The sequence below is a fragment of the Geospiza fortis genome, unplaced genomic scaffold, assembly GCF_000277835.1.
Source record: "Geospiza fortis unplaced genomic scaffold, GeoFor_1.0 scaffold283, whole genome shotgun sequence".
Lineage (NCBI taxonomy): Eukaryota > Metazoa > Chordata > Aves > Passeriformes > Thraupidae > Geospiza > Geospiza fortis.
The window spans coordinates 176409-192460 of record NW_005054571.1 but is presented as its reverse complement, the minus strand read 5'-3'; the positions used below and the strand labels follow the sequence as shown (position 1 = coordinate 192460).

At 53.7% G+C, this 16052-nt stretch overlaps 2 protein-coding genes across 4 annotated transcripts in view; one reads left to right on the top strand and one right to left on the bottom strand.

Moving 5' to 3' along the window:
- Positions 1–7218, top strand: part of LOC102031974 (beta-arrestin-1) — an 8098-nt gene extending 880 nt beyond the window's left edge. The window contains exons 3-16 of one of the 3 annotated variants that reach the window (XM_031064218.1): positions 351–395; positions 735–797; positions 834–931; positions 1641–1700; positions 1819–1886; positions 2328–2463; positions 2543–2627; positions 2718–2790; positions 3125–3262; positions 3458–3541; positions 3741–3764; positions 4616–4686; positions 5060–5111; positions 5743–7218. In XM_031064218.1, the coding sequence (XP_030920078.1) occupies positions 2392–2463; positions 2543–2627; positions 2718–2790; positions 3125–3262; positions 3458–3541; positions 3741–3764; positions 4616–4686; positions 5060–5111; positions 5743–5854 (711 nt within the window). In that variant the 5' untranslated portion in view covers positions 351–395; positions 735–797; positions 834–931; ... (1 more) ...; positions 1819–1886; positions 2328–2391 and the 3' untranslated portion in view covers positions 5855–7218. Of the gene's footprint in view, positions 1–350; positions 396–734; positions 932–1640; positions 1701–1818; positions 1887–2327; positions 2464–2542; positions 2628–2717; positions 2791–3124; positions 3263–3457; positions 3542–3740; positions 3765–4615; positions 4687–5059; positions 5112–5742 lie in introns of all 3 variants that reach the window. The other 2 variants (XM_014310694.2, XM_031064217.1) reach the window with 2 other exon arrangements.
- A 3400-nt stretch (positions 7219–10618) lies between these two features.
- The window catches only part of WDR73 (WD repeat domain 73), a 6687-nt gene continuing 1253 nt past the window's right edge, over positions 10619–16052 (bottom strand). Inside the window, exons 2-7 of the mRNA XM_031064209.1 lie at positions 15822–15977; positions 15064–15152; positions 13911–13978; positions 13069–13242; positions 11599–11973; positions 10619–11010 (exon numbers count right to left, since the gene is read on the bottom strand). Coding sequence (XP_030920069.1) covers positions 10772–11010; positions 11599–11973; positions 13069–13242; positions 13911–13978; positions 15064–15152; positions 15822–15977 — 1101 coding nt within the window. The 3' untranslated portion in view covers positions 10619–10771. The remainder of the gene's footprint in view (positions 11011–11598; positions 11974–13068; positions 13243–13910; positions 13979–15063; positions 15153–15821; positions 15978–16052) is intronic.

The following is a 16052-nucleotide window of genomic DNA, read 5'->3' as shown; positions in this document are numbered from 1 at the left end:
GTAGGGAAATGCATGCCAGGGTGGGCTGGGCTGTCTGGGAAGAAGGATTCTGGGGAGCAGAAAACAGCTGATTTGGGATAATATTCGTGTCCTGCTTTGGCTTTGCATATGCCCTGGGTGTGGTAGGTGCAGACTGTCCCCGCTATCAGTGTGTTCCCCCAAGCCCTAGCTGGCAGCTTGGAGGTGATGACTATCTGTGTAACTGTGCTGGTGTCCCCGCAAACCCTGCCTGTACATTCCTCTCTAACCCTACCAGCATGTCCCCTGACCCTGCCATTGCATTCCCTGACTCTGCCAGTGTGTCCCCCCTGTCCCCATGACACATTTTTGATTTGGCTGTTCCATTGCAGATGGAGTAGTGCTGGTGGATCCTGAATACCTGAAAGAGAGAAAAGGTAAAGTCTGCCCCTGGGATCCCTGGGGCCACAGAAGTGGCACTGCCACACCCAGGCATTGGCATCTCTGGGCCCTTTGGTGACAATTTCCAGCCCCCTGTCCCCATGATAGATTCCCTGTCCTGTGGAGAAGGGGGGTTCTGTGGTGGGCATCTGAAGGCACAGCCGGCGGCTGAATCCTCATCTTCTCAACATGGCATGTCCTCAAGCCACCACTGCTTCCCAGTGCTGGTGGGACTGGCATGAGCCAGGATGCCACCTTGCCTTGGTGCCCCCATGCCATGATGGTCCCCTGCATGACCCACCCTGCTACCAACCTCCCCTTGTCACCCTCTCCAGTCTTTGTGACATTGACCTGCGCCTTCCGCTATGGCCGTGAGGACCTGGATGTGCTGGGGCTGACCTTCCGCAAGGACCTGTTTGTGGCCAACTCCCAGGCCTTCCCCCCGGTCCCCGAGGACAAGAAGCCCCTGACACGGCTGCAGGAGCGGCTCATCAAGAAGCTGGGCGAGCACGCCTACCCCTTCACCTTCGAGGTATGGTGCTCTGAAGGGACAGTGAACCCTTTGGTGGGGACAGCAGGGTCCCATCTGGCCCTGTGGGGTCGTGCTTGGGGGTGAGATGCTGCTATCTGTGATCAAGACACAGCTTTTGGTGGTGGATCTTCAAACTTGTGAGCCGGAAGTAGCCACCAGTAGGAAAACTGCCAGTCCGTGTCAGCACCAGGGGGTCCATGCTAACACTGGGAATCCATGCCAGCACTGGACAGCTCTGGCAGGGAATGGAGTGGGGGTAGATCCCCTGCTCCTCCGATTTCCCCAGCACAGCTCTAGTAATGCTGGCCACTGTGGGATATGAGCTGCTGGCATCTTCCCATTGTCATAACCATGTAATGAGACTGATGCTGAAAAATAAAACAGCTCAAGGCACGTTCCACAGCAGTCCTGTCCCATTCGTGATTTGTACGTAGCCCCCGGCTGGCTACAGCCACCCCCTCTGGAGCTCTGTGACATTCAACAGTGCTCAATCCTATGGCCTCAAAAATGTCCCTGATGCCCTGATTTCTCAAAATCCCTGATTAATTAAAACCCTCTAAAATAATGTATTTTTGTAACACTTTGGGATTTGGGAAATGCAATAGTAAAATGAGGAAATCCTTCTTGTATTTCCCTCTTTCCATTGTGGGTAAGATAGGGAAGTACTGGTAGCCTCCCAAAAAGCTCCTCACCCCCCTTTCCTTTCCAGATCCCCCCCAACCTACCTTGCTCTGTCACACTGCAGCCAGGCCCAGAGGACACGGGGAAGGTAAGGTCCCCCATGTTCCCATGCCACTAGGCTGTGGTGAGTGGCCACTGCTGGGGTCGCCTCTTTGGGGAGCGCAAAGGGGTTTCTCTGCCTCCTTCTCCCCCTTCCTGGTTTTCAGGCCTGTGGAGTGGACTATGAGGTTAAAGCTTTCTGTGCTGAGAACCTGGAGGAGAAGATCCACAAGAGGTAAGCAGAGGGGATCCATCCAGCCTGGGTGGGAACAGCATTCTCCTGGTACTGGCAACAGGAAAGGGGCACTGCTATTTGCTGCCCACCTTGGGTGAGATGTTTTCCAGAATGGGAGAGAATTGTCTTCCAGGAAGGGGCTTGGATGGGGATGTTTTCCATGATGGGGCTGGGATGGAGGTGTTCTCCAGGATAGGGATGGGTCAGAGAACATCTTGGGGCTGGGATATCCATCACTGTGCAAGGAGCCCAACACTTGCTGTGAGCAACCTGGCCTAGGCATAGGGCTTTCCCCTTGTAGCTCTGGTGGGCATCCAGACAAGAGCTTCCATGCCATTCTTCTGACCCAGCAGGCCAGAAGAAAAGAGGGATTTGACCCAGAATGGGCCAAGAAAGAGGGTAGCCTGTGGGTAGCCTGAGTTCTCCTCTTTCTTCTGCCAGGAACTCGGTGCGCCTGGTAATCCGTAAGGTGCAGTATGCGCCAGAGAGACCCGGCCCCCAGCCCATGGCAGAGACCACCCGGCAGTTCCTCATGTCAGACAAGCCGCTGCACCTCGAGGCATCCCTGGACAAGGAGGTGGGCAAGGACTGGGGAGTGTACACTGGTGGGGTGACCCTGGGGACCTGACCATCCTCTCTGTTCTGCTCCCCTACAGATATACTACCACGGGGAGCCCATCAGTGTCAACGTGCATGTCACCAACAACACCAACAAGACCGTGAAGAAAATCAAGATCTCAGGTGAAGAGTAGGGCCCCACCCCTCTGGTGTCCCTGTCCCCATACCTGTGGGGGCCTACCCTGATCCCTATCTCACTGTGTCTCACCCCAGTGCGTCAGTATGCTGACATCTGCCTCTTCAACACTGCCCAGTACAAGTGCCCAGTGGCTGTGGAGGATGCTGAGTGAGTACTGGCTCCTTGGGAACATCATGAGGAGCTCTGGAGACCTCAGGGGGGTCTTGGAGGAGCATTGGAGGTCTCCTGCCCCAGTGCAGCCCCACTGGGATGTTGCACTTGGAAAGCAGGAACCAGTGGGAGGAACAGGGAGATGGAGACCTTTTTTCTGGTGGCATCTTTGGGACGTCACCCTCTGTGTCCTCCAGGAAGGAGATGTTCATCAGGCTGTGGCAGGGATGGGAATATGTGGAGTTCATCAGGCTAAGATGGAGATGTCTGGGGTGGCCTGTGGGGGCTGTGGGTGGCTTGGGCTCTGGCTGACCTTGGAAATCATCTCCAGTGATATGGTGGCCCCGAGCTCGACGTTCTGCAAAGTCTACACCCTGACCCCCTTCCTTGCCAACAACCGGGAGAAGCGAGGGCTGGCGCTGGATGGGAAGCTCAAGCACGAGGACACCAACCTGGCCTCCAGCACACTGTGAGCCCCTCTACCCCCCCGGGCTCCTGTCTCCCCTGCAGTGTGGGGGCAGGACCTGGCCCTGGTGGGCATCCAGCCCCTGCTCCAGGGGTTATGCTTGGGGTGGAGGAGATCCCACAGGGGGACCTCCAGGAGGACAGGGGGCTGGTCCCCATGGATGTTCCCTCACTGATGCCCATCTGCCCCTTCCTCCAGATTAAGAGATGGAGCCAACAAGGAGATCCTGGGCATCATTGTCTCCTACAAGGTGAAGGTGAAGCTGGTGGTGTCACGAGGAGGGTGAGTGTTGGGCACCCCCCCCCACACCGTGCTGCACCTCCTCTCTAACCTTGGGACTGGTCTGTGCTGCAGGTGGGGCCCCATCATCCTTAAAGCTCCCCTGGGACTAAGCAGCATGGGTGGGACAAAAGGTGTGTGGGGTTGTGTGTCCTTGGGAGGGGACAGTGACTAACGTGTTGTATCCTTTGACTCATGCCAGCCTGCTGGGAGACCTCGCCTCCAGGTAACACCGCACTCCCCCCAGCGCCCCCCGATCCTCACTGCACCCCCTCAGCCCCTCAGGGTGCTACCTGATCCCATGTCTGTCCTGGGAATTCCACTGTGTTGGGATGCTGTCTCACCTAAAGCAAAAAGCCTGGCAGAGGTGGGGCTGGGGTGATGTGGCTGGGAATGCTGGCAGGGTTTGCATTCTGCATCCTCCTACTTGTACTGGAGTGAGAGACCTGTGGGTGCTGCTGGGAGAGTGAGCAGGGCACAGAGGTGGCTCCATAGGGCTGAGCATCTCTGGATGTGGGGAGGCAAATCTCTGGGGCTTCCTAGGTCTTCATCCTCACATCACTTCCCTCCCACAGGGAGGTCCCTACAGGGACTGTGGAAGTACTTGTCCTCTTTTGGGACACTTCTGTCTGAGCTCTGTCCTACCTGCCCTGGGGCAGCTTGTGGCTGTGCTTAGGCTGTCATGCCCTGATGCCACCATGGCCACTGAACACTGGGAAAACTTGGTGCACCTCCTGCCATTCCCATGGCACTGCTGGCTGCAGCCTAAGCTCAAGGGATTTTGGACACCCCCCCACAGCTGCTAAAGACAGATTTTTGTCGTGCTGCTCTCCCTCCTGATGCCCCTCTGCTTCCCAGGGGGCCTGTGCTGATCCCCCCCCCTGGAGTCCAAGCTCAGCCAAGAGGCATGAGAGCTGCTGAGCAGCTCTGTGGAGGATGACACAGGGGTTTGCCCAGCTTTGTGGTCTATACAGCAGCTGTAATGGGGGGTGCTGTTCTGCTCCCCCTCTGCAAATTTGCCTCGCTCTACATGTAAAGTGCAGGCAGGCCTGTGCTTTACCCTGGTGTCTCTTCCAGCGACGTTGCAGTGGAGCTGCCCTTCACGCTGATGCATCCCAAACCCAGGGAGGAACCAGTACACCGGGACAGTGAGTGTCTGTCCCTGAGTGATGGGGGAGCATCCCTGGGGGTGGGTGGGGGCAAAGGGAGCCAGTGAGGCTGCATGGAGAGAGACTCTTGGCTCCTGTTGGCCCTGTTCACAGGGCCTCAGCATTAAAATCATGGGGGTGCTCCCATCACCCCAGTGTAGCCAAACTCCAGCGGGGGTTACATCTACACACTGGAAGTGGTGATGACCCTAGGGGAATCTCAGCCACTCCAGTGGGATGGCAATGATGGTGGCGGGGGGGGTCTTGCCCACCCTGGTAGGAGGGCAGAGATGATCCTGGGGAAGGTGTCACCCACCTCGGTGGGACGGCAGTCACCACCCTGTGACTAATCCTGTGTCATCCCTTTGTTCAGTTCCAGAGAATGAAGCGCCCATAGATACAAATCTGATAGAGCTTGATACAAAGTAAGAGACTAAAATACACCCCTCCCCCAATTCCCACATGTCGTGTGGGAATGTGAAACATGGCGGTTGCGTGGCACCCCCCCAATCCTCTAACACCTGCTGTGCCATGGGATTGGCACGTGTGATTAACCCCACGCATGTCACCTGTAATGCATGACGCCTGCTGTTCCCCTGTCTCTTCTCTCCTCCTTCGCCCTTCCCTGCATGGCTTTCCAAAAAACAGGAGAAACTGCAGTAAGAGGCCGCCGGGATCGTGTTGGGGTGCGGGAGGTTGTTGCCAGTATTCCCTGGGCTGGTGATACGTTTGGGAGGTTTTAGGGTACTTAACCCACCCAGCTACTTCCTGCTGGTCTGAGGTTCCCCCAGAGTGGGACAAATGCCCATGGCCCCAGTAAAGCTGCACCTGCTGGAGAGCCTGGGGGCTCTTTTTGGGGTGCATTGGGCAAGTATTAATAAGGCTTTGAAAACCAAGGCTGTTTGCTGGGGATGGGGAGATTTGGGGCCCCCTGAGCTGCTGTAACATCGTGGTGGTGCAGGTTGAGCTCACTAGGCAAGCTGGGACAGCTTTGTGGGAGAGGAGGTGTTTCACCTTGCACCCCACCTAAACCCACTTCCCTTGTGTCCCCACTAGCGATGATGACATTGTGTTTGAAGACTTCGCCCGCCAGCGACTGAAAGGCATGAAGGATGACAAGGAGGATGAGGAGGAGCGGACAAATTCCCCACAGCTCAATGACAGATAAGCGAGCCTCCCCCAGCTCGCCACCCTGCCCCAGGGACACCCCTACATTAGGCTGCTTCTCTTTTCTATAATTAATTAATTTTGTTTTCTACCTGTACTGGGAGCCTACCAATTGCCTGATGGCCACAGGACCTATAACCGTCCAGCTGTGCCGTGTTGTCTCTTCATCCAGCTGCCAGAGCTGCTGTTTCCCGTGCAGGGCACGGCCAGGGAGGTGCTGGAGGCAGTGGGGCTCACTATAACTCCGTCCCTGTCCAGCCTCCTGCCACTTCCTAGAGCCCTTTACTATGAGATGCCCCTTTTATGAGTTTTATATAAGCCCAGTCTCAACACCAGTTTGCTACAGGGAGGGAGGGTGCAGCAGAATTGTGGGGGGGTGTTTTTTTTAGGCAGCCTTCTCATGGGAAAAGGCACCTGTGCACTTTGGTGTCCCTTCCTTTCACCCATGACCAATCCCCCTCTGTCCGGCCCTGCTGCATGTGTTCCCTCCCTGGGATGCACGAGCCTGGCTTTGACTTTGGCCCCTGCCCCAGCTGCTCCAAACAAAGGGGGTGGGCAGCACCTGCCCTTTTCTTCCCTCAAGTCCCCCCACAGTGGCCAACCCCAGGGGTCCTCCCAGCTGCATCTGTTTTCACACCAGTATAATCTCCCTGGAGGAAACCAGCTCAGAGCTGGGAGCTGCTGGTGCCAGGTTAAGGTGGCAGAGGGGACCCTGTGGGTCTGTGCCATCCGCCACACACTGCTTGCTCTGGGAAAGGCCTCAAATGCCTCTTCACAGCCATGGCAGTGTTGTGGCAGAACAGCCTTGTCCCCCAGCGGGATGTTGCCAGGGATACTTTTGTCCTGCCAAGCTGCAAAGCCCCCCTGGTTGATGTTTCGCTCTGCCTGCATGGGATCCAGCACCTATTTGGGGGTAGGGGAGAATCAGGGCTTTTGCCACCCTAATCAGTGTTTTAAGAGATGCTTGTACCTCCTGGATTGGTGGTGCCTGGACCTCCTCCCCCCTCCAAGGGTCTCTGGTCTCCCACCACTCACTGAGAGGCCATTCCCACTATTTATTGTGCTGTTGCAGTCAGCGTTGTCATCTGAGAGCATTTTGTAGGGATAGCTCCATCCCCCCCACCCTGTTTGTGGGGTGCTGAGCTGAGCCCACCCCCTCCCCCCATAATTTTTGGGTAAAGCTGATGGGCAGCGTGGTACTTCTTTTTGTAAAGTGGTTCCTTTGTACTGATCATTGATACCTGCTGCTTTGGTTTCTCCACCCTGTCTGTGATGTTTCTGTGTTCTGTCAAATAAATTATTCTAGTTTATTAAACTCAGAAAAAAAAAAAGAAAAAAAGAAAAACCAGTAAAATACAGTCCCAATGCCTGGACACTTTTGTTGGCTAAGGATGGGGGAACTGGCACAGGCAGCAAGTCACAGAACCATAGAATGGTTTAAGTTGGGAGGGACCTTGAAGCTTATCCAGTTCCATCTTCCCAGCCATGGGCAGGCACACCTTCCACTAGACCAGGTTGCTGAAAGATCCATCAAACCTGGCCTTGAATACTTCTAGGGATGGGGTAGCTTCTCTGGGCAACCTGTGCCAGGGCTTCACCACCCTCACAGGGGAATTTTTTCCCTCCTGTGCAAGGACCAGGGAGCAGCAGCTACCGGCCCTGCTCATGCCACCCCATCCCTCCACTGATGACAGCCTCCCTGGTGTGCAGAGACATGCAGAGGAGCCAAGGAGGAGATGAAGGATTCTGTATCCCACAGCAGGGACTGGGCATTATTTTGGAAATGAAATGCATGGTCATGCAGTACTTGATGAGCACAGGGCACTAACAACCTGCTTGTTAAACAAGCCATGTCCAGTCTTTGTCCTGCTGAGGAACTGCTCAGAGCTGATTATTTTAATGATCACAGAATCATGGAGGTTGGAAAAACCCTCTAAGATCATAGAGTCCAGTGGTTCCCAGCCCTGCCAAGGCTGGGACCATATCTCCATAGACCACATAAAAACCATAGACCGCATAAACCATATCTCCAAGAGCCACATCCAAACATCTGTTAATGGTGCAGGGAGCTTCTCGAGCTTCTCATCCCCTTTGAGAGCAGCAGGAGCCAGTACGGGGAAATGAGCCAAGTGACACCTCCATTTATGGACCTGAATTTGGAGACAGTCCCTCATGGAAGGGCTGTGGTTTGTCCCCTCACAGTCAAAAAAGGAGAAACCCTGCCTCAAGTTGTGCCAGAGGAGGTTTACATTGGATATTAGGGAAAATTCCTTCCCTGAAAGGATTATTCAGCCTTGGGACAGGCTGCCCAGGGCAGTGGTGGAGTCCCCATCCCTGAAGGGATTTAACAGATGTGTAGATGTGGGAATTGAAGACATACATAGTTTAGGGATAGACTTGGCTGTGTGTGGGTAAAGATTGGACTCCATGATCTTAAAGAGCTTTTCCAACAGGAATGATTCCATGATTCTGTCTCCAGCTGTGTTACCTTGCCCAAGAGTTAAAATTCTGTGGCCTCAGTGAAGACAGGCCTTCTGGAAGACCTTTCCATGGTCTCAGGGAGAGCAGAGGTTGGACACATTCATGTCCCACGCAGCTTGACCTGCCCCTGCCATGCTGATGCTATGGGGAGAGAGACTGTCCCTAAGTTGGTTCACTTCATGGGTGTTGGCATTTGTGCCAGAGGCTGTCCCAACCTTCCCTGCCAAAGACAAATCTGGCTCCAGCAAAGCCAAAGTCTCCACAGTCACACAACCAGACTCTGATTGCACATGGACATTGCCAGAGACTCCATGTGGTGCATCCCTGAGAGCAATGTTCCTACTGCCCAGCACAACTCTCCACATCCCTCCTATGTGCATAATCCCTTTCCACAGCATCTGTGAGTACTTAATATTTTTTATATCTCCAGTCCCCTGTCAAATCTGCTTCAAGCTGGACAAGAAGGCTTAAGTTATTTTAGGAAAAAAAGGGAAGTTTAGATGGGTACAAACTGAGCTGTTGCTTAAGCCCCATTTTGAAAGCCAAGCAAATTCAGTTCCCTGTCCTTGCTGCACTGTCTGCATCACTGTGATGAGGGAGGGGTCAACTCCTCCACATGTCCCAGCAAAGGAGGCAGTCAGGAAGAGGTAGCTAGGGTACTTGGAAGGTTCCAGTGGTCTTCTCTCCACCTCAGAGCTCACCTCTCCAAGGTGAGACCCTCCCTCTGTGGGTGTTTCCCCCAGGAAAAAGGAGCTGCACAATCTGAGTGCACCTCTGCCAAATTGCCTGCTCCCAGGGGTGCTTGAGGAAAATCCACTGAGCTCCAAGATCCCTCTCTGGGAGCCCTTCATGTCTGTACTACAGGCTGCCCTTCCTGGGGCTGCTAGGGGTCCCAGTCATGGGGCAGAAAGGCCCCACCTGCTAAACTCAGGACCCTGCAGGTCTTGGTGCAGGGGAAGGGCACGCTCGGCTCTACCAGAGCCGGAAGGAACTGACTCAAGAGAAAGAAAGGATGCTCAGGCACTCCTGCAGGACAGCTCAGCTCCTCTAGGACTCAACAGGCTTTTCCTTTTGTTGATTGCTGGTGACACAGATCCATGCCTTTAGTAATTGACAAAACGTTACCATCCCCAGCCTTGGGCAGGACACGTTGCCCCTGCTTCACATGCTGCCAGGCGGAGTTTGGGACGAGTGGAAATGCTCACATGGCTTGTCCTGGGAGAAGAATGAGGCTGGTTCCAGGCTGAGCTGCCAAGCAGACAACTGTTGCCATGGCACAGAACGAGTCAGTACAGCACATTCCCAGTGTAAGGTTTCCCCAGGTGCTCTTGAAGTAAAGCCTTCAGCCCTATCTCACCTGTCTTCAGCCCCTCCTCACCTCAGCTGACACCCAAGCAGAAGGGAGCTTTTATGCAGGCAGGTTGTTCCTCCCAATTAACACCTTGGTAAAAGTGTGAGTGTTGCATGAGCTGCAACACAGCCCAGGAAATCACATCAGTTTGATCAAATCTAAATGTGCAGCTGGTGGGAAAAGAGCCAAAGGACACCAATGCCTTGTCTCAGACCAGGATCTCAGGACCTCAGGATCTGGAGGGGGAGGGGCAGAGTTAGGAGTAGGCTGTGGCTGGAAAGATTGTTCCTGTTCCTTTTGCAGGCTGCAAGCAGGAACGCAAGTGGTCACACAGAAACTTCCTGAGCGGAGGTCACTGCTCATGACATATGAGCACGTGATAAATGTCAACAGCCCTCGGGGGTGCAGCTTCCATTTGGTGCTCTGGGCCTGGAATACAGTGGGTAAATATCCCACAGAAGAGCCTGTTTCCTCAATTTCCTGGGTTTTTTTTCATGAAATTGGAGAATGGTTTGGTTTGGAAGGGACCTCAAAGCTCATCCAGTTCCAACTCCTTGCCACGAGCAGGGACACCTTCGAGCAGACCAGGTTGCTGAAAGACCCATCCAGCCTGGCCTTGGGCACATCCAGGGATGAGGCAGCAGCAGCTTCTCTGAGCAACCTGTGCCAGGGCCTCCCCACCCTCACAGGGAAGAATTTCTTCCCAATAGCCAATCTAACCCTGCCCTCTGGCAGTATGAAGCCATTCCCCCTTGTCCTGTCACTCCAGGCCTTTGTCAAGTCTCTCCTTTTTGTGCCTCTCCCTTTCTGCAGACATGACACAAACCTATGATCAAAAAACAGCAGGATGTTTTCTGCCAGCAGCAGAACCACAGGCAGAACCACAAGCACAGCTCTCATCTGAAGGCTGGCACACAGGAGAACAAGTAACACAGGCAAAATTTTTACTATTATTAAAATAGAAATTTTACAGTTGTTCTGCTCACTGCAACAGTCTCCAAACAGTATCTGCAGGCACACACACACACTGCAGCCCACGCAAACTACAGCAGAGGCAGGAAATGCCCCATCTCACCAAAACACCACCTACCCACACTTCCCACAGGGCTGAACCCAGTCCCAGACATGCAAGGAACCATCACTTGCTGCTGACAACAAAGTTCTGGGTTTCTGCAGATGCCACGTGTGCACAGTGACTAGGGGAGGGTCCCTGCTGCCACCTGCTCCACCAAATACGTGGCCTTTGTGAATGAAGATGGGCTCTGCTTCCCTGCCAGAGCTGTCCCAACTCTGTGTGTCATACACATGCACGGTGCCATCAAAACCTTGGATAAAAGGGAATTAAAAGGATAAAGAAGGAATAGAGCGTGCAGAAGTTAACTGCTTTGGTCTGGTCCAGCTGGGCTCAGGATCACCTCCCAGCAGCAACGAGGAAAAGTGGCCCAGACTAGAAACCTGTGAGAAGAGAGCAGCTCTGCCTCTGAGGAGAGTCTCTCAAAGAAACAGCTGCTGCGGAGAGCCCAGACCAGATCCCCAAAGTTTGTGGACTCATGCGTGTGAACATGCAAGGCTCTGGTCAAGAGGCTGCCTTGCTGCCCAGCTGGCATTATCAATGCTGTAGCCTGCAGCCAGGCTGTGACTGGCACTATCAGGGCACTGCTTGTGGTCAGCTTGGGGCCTTTGAGCTCACAGAAAGGCAGCAGGCATTTTCCAGAACCCACCCAGGCCCCTTCCGGAGTTGTTGGACAGAGGCAGCTGCAGAGGACAATTAGTTGGCATCTCTGCTGGCTCCAGCGGCAGCACTGAAAAGCCACCAGGTCACTGGGGGGTTTTAGGTGGAGTGAACTGGGCCTTCACAAAAAGATAAATCAAAAAAGCACCCAGAAAAGGAGATCTCTGCCCTAAGCACCTACCTGAAATGGCAAGGTAGCCTTCCAGAGCAGGAGCCCAGGAGACGCACAGGAACTCCGCACCTGAGCCAGGAGAGGGGACCCTGGCCTTTGCCACGGCCAAGAACTCCGAGGTTTTCCTGAGGTCTGTCAGGGCCAGGAGCCCCCTGCTTGAGAGGCGAGCCACGGGTTGGGAGCTGGGCTCAGAGCCCTGAGCTGCATGCCGGGTGCCCATGCACCAGTGCTCGCTGCACGGTGCCGAGGGTGCTGGCACGGCCTCCACGAGGCCCTGCGGCTGCCGGGTGTCGGCCAGGCACAGCCGGCCTGTGGCACAGCACAGCAGCAGCAGGTTGCAGTCCAGGAACGCCAGGCTGCTGAGCTCCTCGCTGCCTTGGGAAGCTGCAAAACAGAGACAGGTCTCAGGTTCAATGAGGAGCACTTTCAGGATTGCTGTGCTGCAGTATTGCCTGAGAAAGAAAGCAGGATGGATGCTCAGGAGTAACATGTCCAGCTCCAGGGCCTCCAGCATCAGAAAGGGTGGAGCTGCTGGAATGAGTACAGAGGCGGCCATGGAGAGGCTCTGAGGGCTACAGCCCCTCTGTCCTGGTGACAGGCTGGGACAGCTTGGAGTGTTCAGCTTGGAGAAGAGAAGGAGCCCCTGCCAGTGCCTAAGAGAGCTCCAAGAGAGCTGGAGAGGGACTCTGGACAAGGGCCTGGAGTGACAGGACATGGGGGTATGGCTTCCCACTGACAGGGGACAGGGTTAAATGGGATATTGGACAGAAATTCTTGTCTGTGAGGGTTGTGAGGCCCTGACAAGACTGTCCAGAGAAGCTGTGGCTGCCTCATGCCTGCAAGTTGGTCAGGGCTTGGAGATACCTCATCTAGTGGGAGATGTCTCTGCTCATGGCAGGGAGTTGGAATGAGATGAGCTTTAAGTGTCTCTTCCAAGCCAAACCACTCCAAGATTCTGTGAGTCCCTCTGGCACAGGGACAGTGACACAAAGACCTTCCTTTCCCTCTGTGCTGTGATACTCCCACTGGACACACACATCCCCTCTTCCCTCCCCAGCGATGAGCTCTGTGGGGACTGAGTCTCACTGCACAGGTGAAGGCAGAGAGCCCCCAGATCCCCAGGGAAACCAGACCTGCACCCACCACCTGTTGTAACCAGGCTGTCACCTCCCTTGTTTGGGACAGCACACACAGCACCCCTCTGTGAACCCAGTTCTCCACACTGAAACTATCTCAGGTAGTGCTCAGATTTGGAGCAGAAATGTGAGAAATCGGTGTAATATGAGTGGTAAGCAGCTGGAGATGGACCTGACCGTTGTCACCTCTTTCCTCAAAACAATAAAATAATAAAACAATATACTTGTGGCAAATATCTTGCACATGTCCAAAAGTACCTGCTCAGTGAAATGTTTGCTACTCAAGCAATTAGCATTGCTTTACCCAAACTCCACCCTTCCAAAAACAAGACATCAGGCTTGCCTTGAATACCTGCTGTATAGACATTTTTCCTTGATTCAACCTCTGTAATTTGGACTCTGTCAAGTCTTGAACCATGAAGGACCCATGGGGCTCTGGCTGAAATGGTGGCAATTTTAGCCCAGGACTGCCCAGTGCCATTTTCTGTTGCTATGGTGCTTACAGATTTAATAACATCTATTAGGAAGAGATAGAAACAGATGTAAAACACAGTGAGAACCAAGTAATCCATCCAATTAAGCTGCTTCACAGCAATACCTCACAAAGGTAAAACTGACCTACTAAACCAATAAGAAATCTAATTATGCCTAACCCCTTCTTGAGGGTAAAACCCCTTTCCAATTCATCCAGCAAGGACTGACAAAATGCTGAGCAAAATGAATGAAAATCTGTGAATCGAGATGTTTATGTTCAATGAAGAACTTTTCTCCTTCTTTTGCACCTCCTTTCTGGTGGTTTACAAGTATTTCCCAGTAGCAGCCTCTCTCTTTTTGAGAGAAGGTGAATCACAGTCTATCCCAAAAGGCAATGGATGGAGCTACATTTCTAACCATTGCAGTTGTAAGGGGACAGCCTGCCAACTACACGCAGTACAAGGCTACTGTGATATGCCTAAACATATTAATTCTCTGATGAGGTTTGTGCTGTTAACTCCAAACCACCAAAACTGGTGTAGATCCTTGTCTTGTACCCTTCTCCAGCCTGTGCCACACAAGTGTGGTCACTCAGGACAGGGAAGTGGCACTCCTCTCCTCATTTTTGACACACAGGAAGAAGGGGAAGCTAGAGATGTGAGATGCAACAACAACTGCATTGGGAAACCACTTGAGCTCAGAAAGCCTTACCAGAGTCCTCTGCTGACACCTGCCAGACCTGGAGTGAGCTGTCGGGTGGGCCACTTGTTACCAGCAAGCTGAGGAAACAGAAGAATCTCACAAAAGAGTCTCCTCAGGAGCAGAGAACAGCCTTGTTTTCCCCAGCCTGGGACAAACTGGTCTGCTGCTCCTGTTAGCAGGAACTCCTGCATCTGCTTGGAACAAAGTGGTGGCTGGAAGGACCATAATCCCAGAACTCCTCATGCAGGGATGCTCCACACAGCCCAAGCAACAGCATTTATGAGGATATTTTATGAGGGTCTGCTGAGTAGTGGCTGAGGGAGCTGGGGGTGGGGGTGCTCAGCCTGAAGAAAAGAAGGCTCAGGGGGCATCTTTTTGCTCTCTACAACTCCCTGACAGGAGGGTGCAGCCAGGTGGGAACTCGGGTGCTCCCAAGGAACAAGGGACAGGACAAGAGGAGATGGCCCTCGAGTTGCACCAGAGGATGTTTAGGTTGGATATTGGGGAAATTCCTCCCTGAAAGTGTTGTCCAGCCTTGGCACAGGCTGCCCAGGGCAGGAGTGGAGTTGCCATCCCTCGAGGGATTAGAAGCTGTGTGTGGCACTTGGGGACATGTGTCAGTGGTGGGCTTGGCAGTGACAGGAACCAATGGTCTCAGAGGGCTTTTCCCACCTAAATGATTCTGTGATTTAATTATCACATTTTCCAGAAGGACTAGACTGAGAATGATCCAGATAGCCCCAAAGTAGTCAATGGGGACTTGTGTAGGAAGAAACACTGAACAAGAGATCAGCCATCAGTATTTGTTTGGTCTAAATCCAGAGCAGGAAAAAAGCTCCTGAACCTGCACCCACAGGGTCTTGCAGAGCAGTGGCACCAGCCACCAGCGTCCTACTCTGCTGCTGAGCAGCTCCAAGCAGTGTCAAATGCCAAAGGAAGGGAAGGTAGAGCAGGAAAACTCTACAGGCCCCTGCTGCTCAGAAGTGGGGTAGGGAGCAGCAACATCAGCAGTTCTTGGTATGTAACTGGCCCAGCCTCACACAGGTCCTAGAGCTGGCAGGATTGACCAGTTGGGAAGCAGGCACGGAAATGGAGTTTGCTCTCAGTGGATAAGTCCCTTCTCCACTTCCAATACACCCTGGGAAGGACCTGGTGGTCATACCTGGTGTCTGGCACGTATTTCAGGCTGTACACTGGGCGCTCTGAAAATCCACCACATTCTACCTTGAAATCTCTCTCTGGACACAGGCCCTAGAAATCAAAGGCAAAGCCATTTCTTCACACAATGGTGCACAACTCGTGCTCAGTTGTCACAAAAAATGACAGAGACACGAGGCAAACTCTTGTTTGCTATAGCTCTTCCCTGTCCAGCGCTGCCTTTTTCAACAGGAGATACAGGACTGAAGGATCCCAAAATAGCCAGAGACAACAGAAGCCTGGAGAAAGCTGCTGCCAAGCGCTCTGCCTGTGTCTGTTGCCATCTGCGCACATCTGGCTCAGGAGCTTTCTACTTACCCAGTGACCAAACACCAGCTTCTACTCTAGTGCAGAGGTCACCCACCCAAGGGCCAGCCTTGGTGCTCTGCAGGGTGGTCGCCCAGGCCTGAGCTGCTCAGCAAGCCCCTTCTTCACTTGGCTTGCTGTTCTCTTTCCCCATGAAATGCTTTCATTCACATACCTGGAGATGAAGTGTCCACAACCCAAGCTGTCTGCAGAGCAGCTGCAGGATAACATGACTGAACAACAAACAAGTGACTTCTGTGCTTTTCCTTCCAACCAAAGCTGCTTAATCCCTGGCCATGCCCTTGTCACAGCAACAGGTAACAGCTCATGAAGGCCACCAAGCCCTGCCTTGGTCTCCGAAAATATCAGGCCACGGAGGTCAGAGAGGTCTGGTGCCACCCTGGCTGCAACACCCACCTGGGTCTCCTTTGTCAGCAGCGTTGGCGGTGGGATCAGCTGCAGGATCTCGTTCCCATCACACTGTCCATACCCGGCTACACAGACACCTTGGTGGGGTGGGCACGAAGAGCCAGGAACACGGTGAGGGCTGCCCCCCTGCCCAGCCCACCCTCCCTGAGACAAACCCGAGTTACCGCACAGTCCATGGACCGCCAGGCCCTGAGCTGGAGCCCAGGCTGAGCCCGGAAC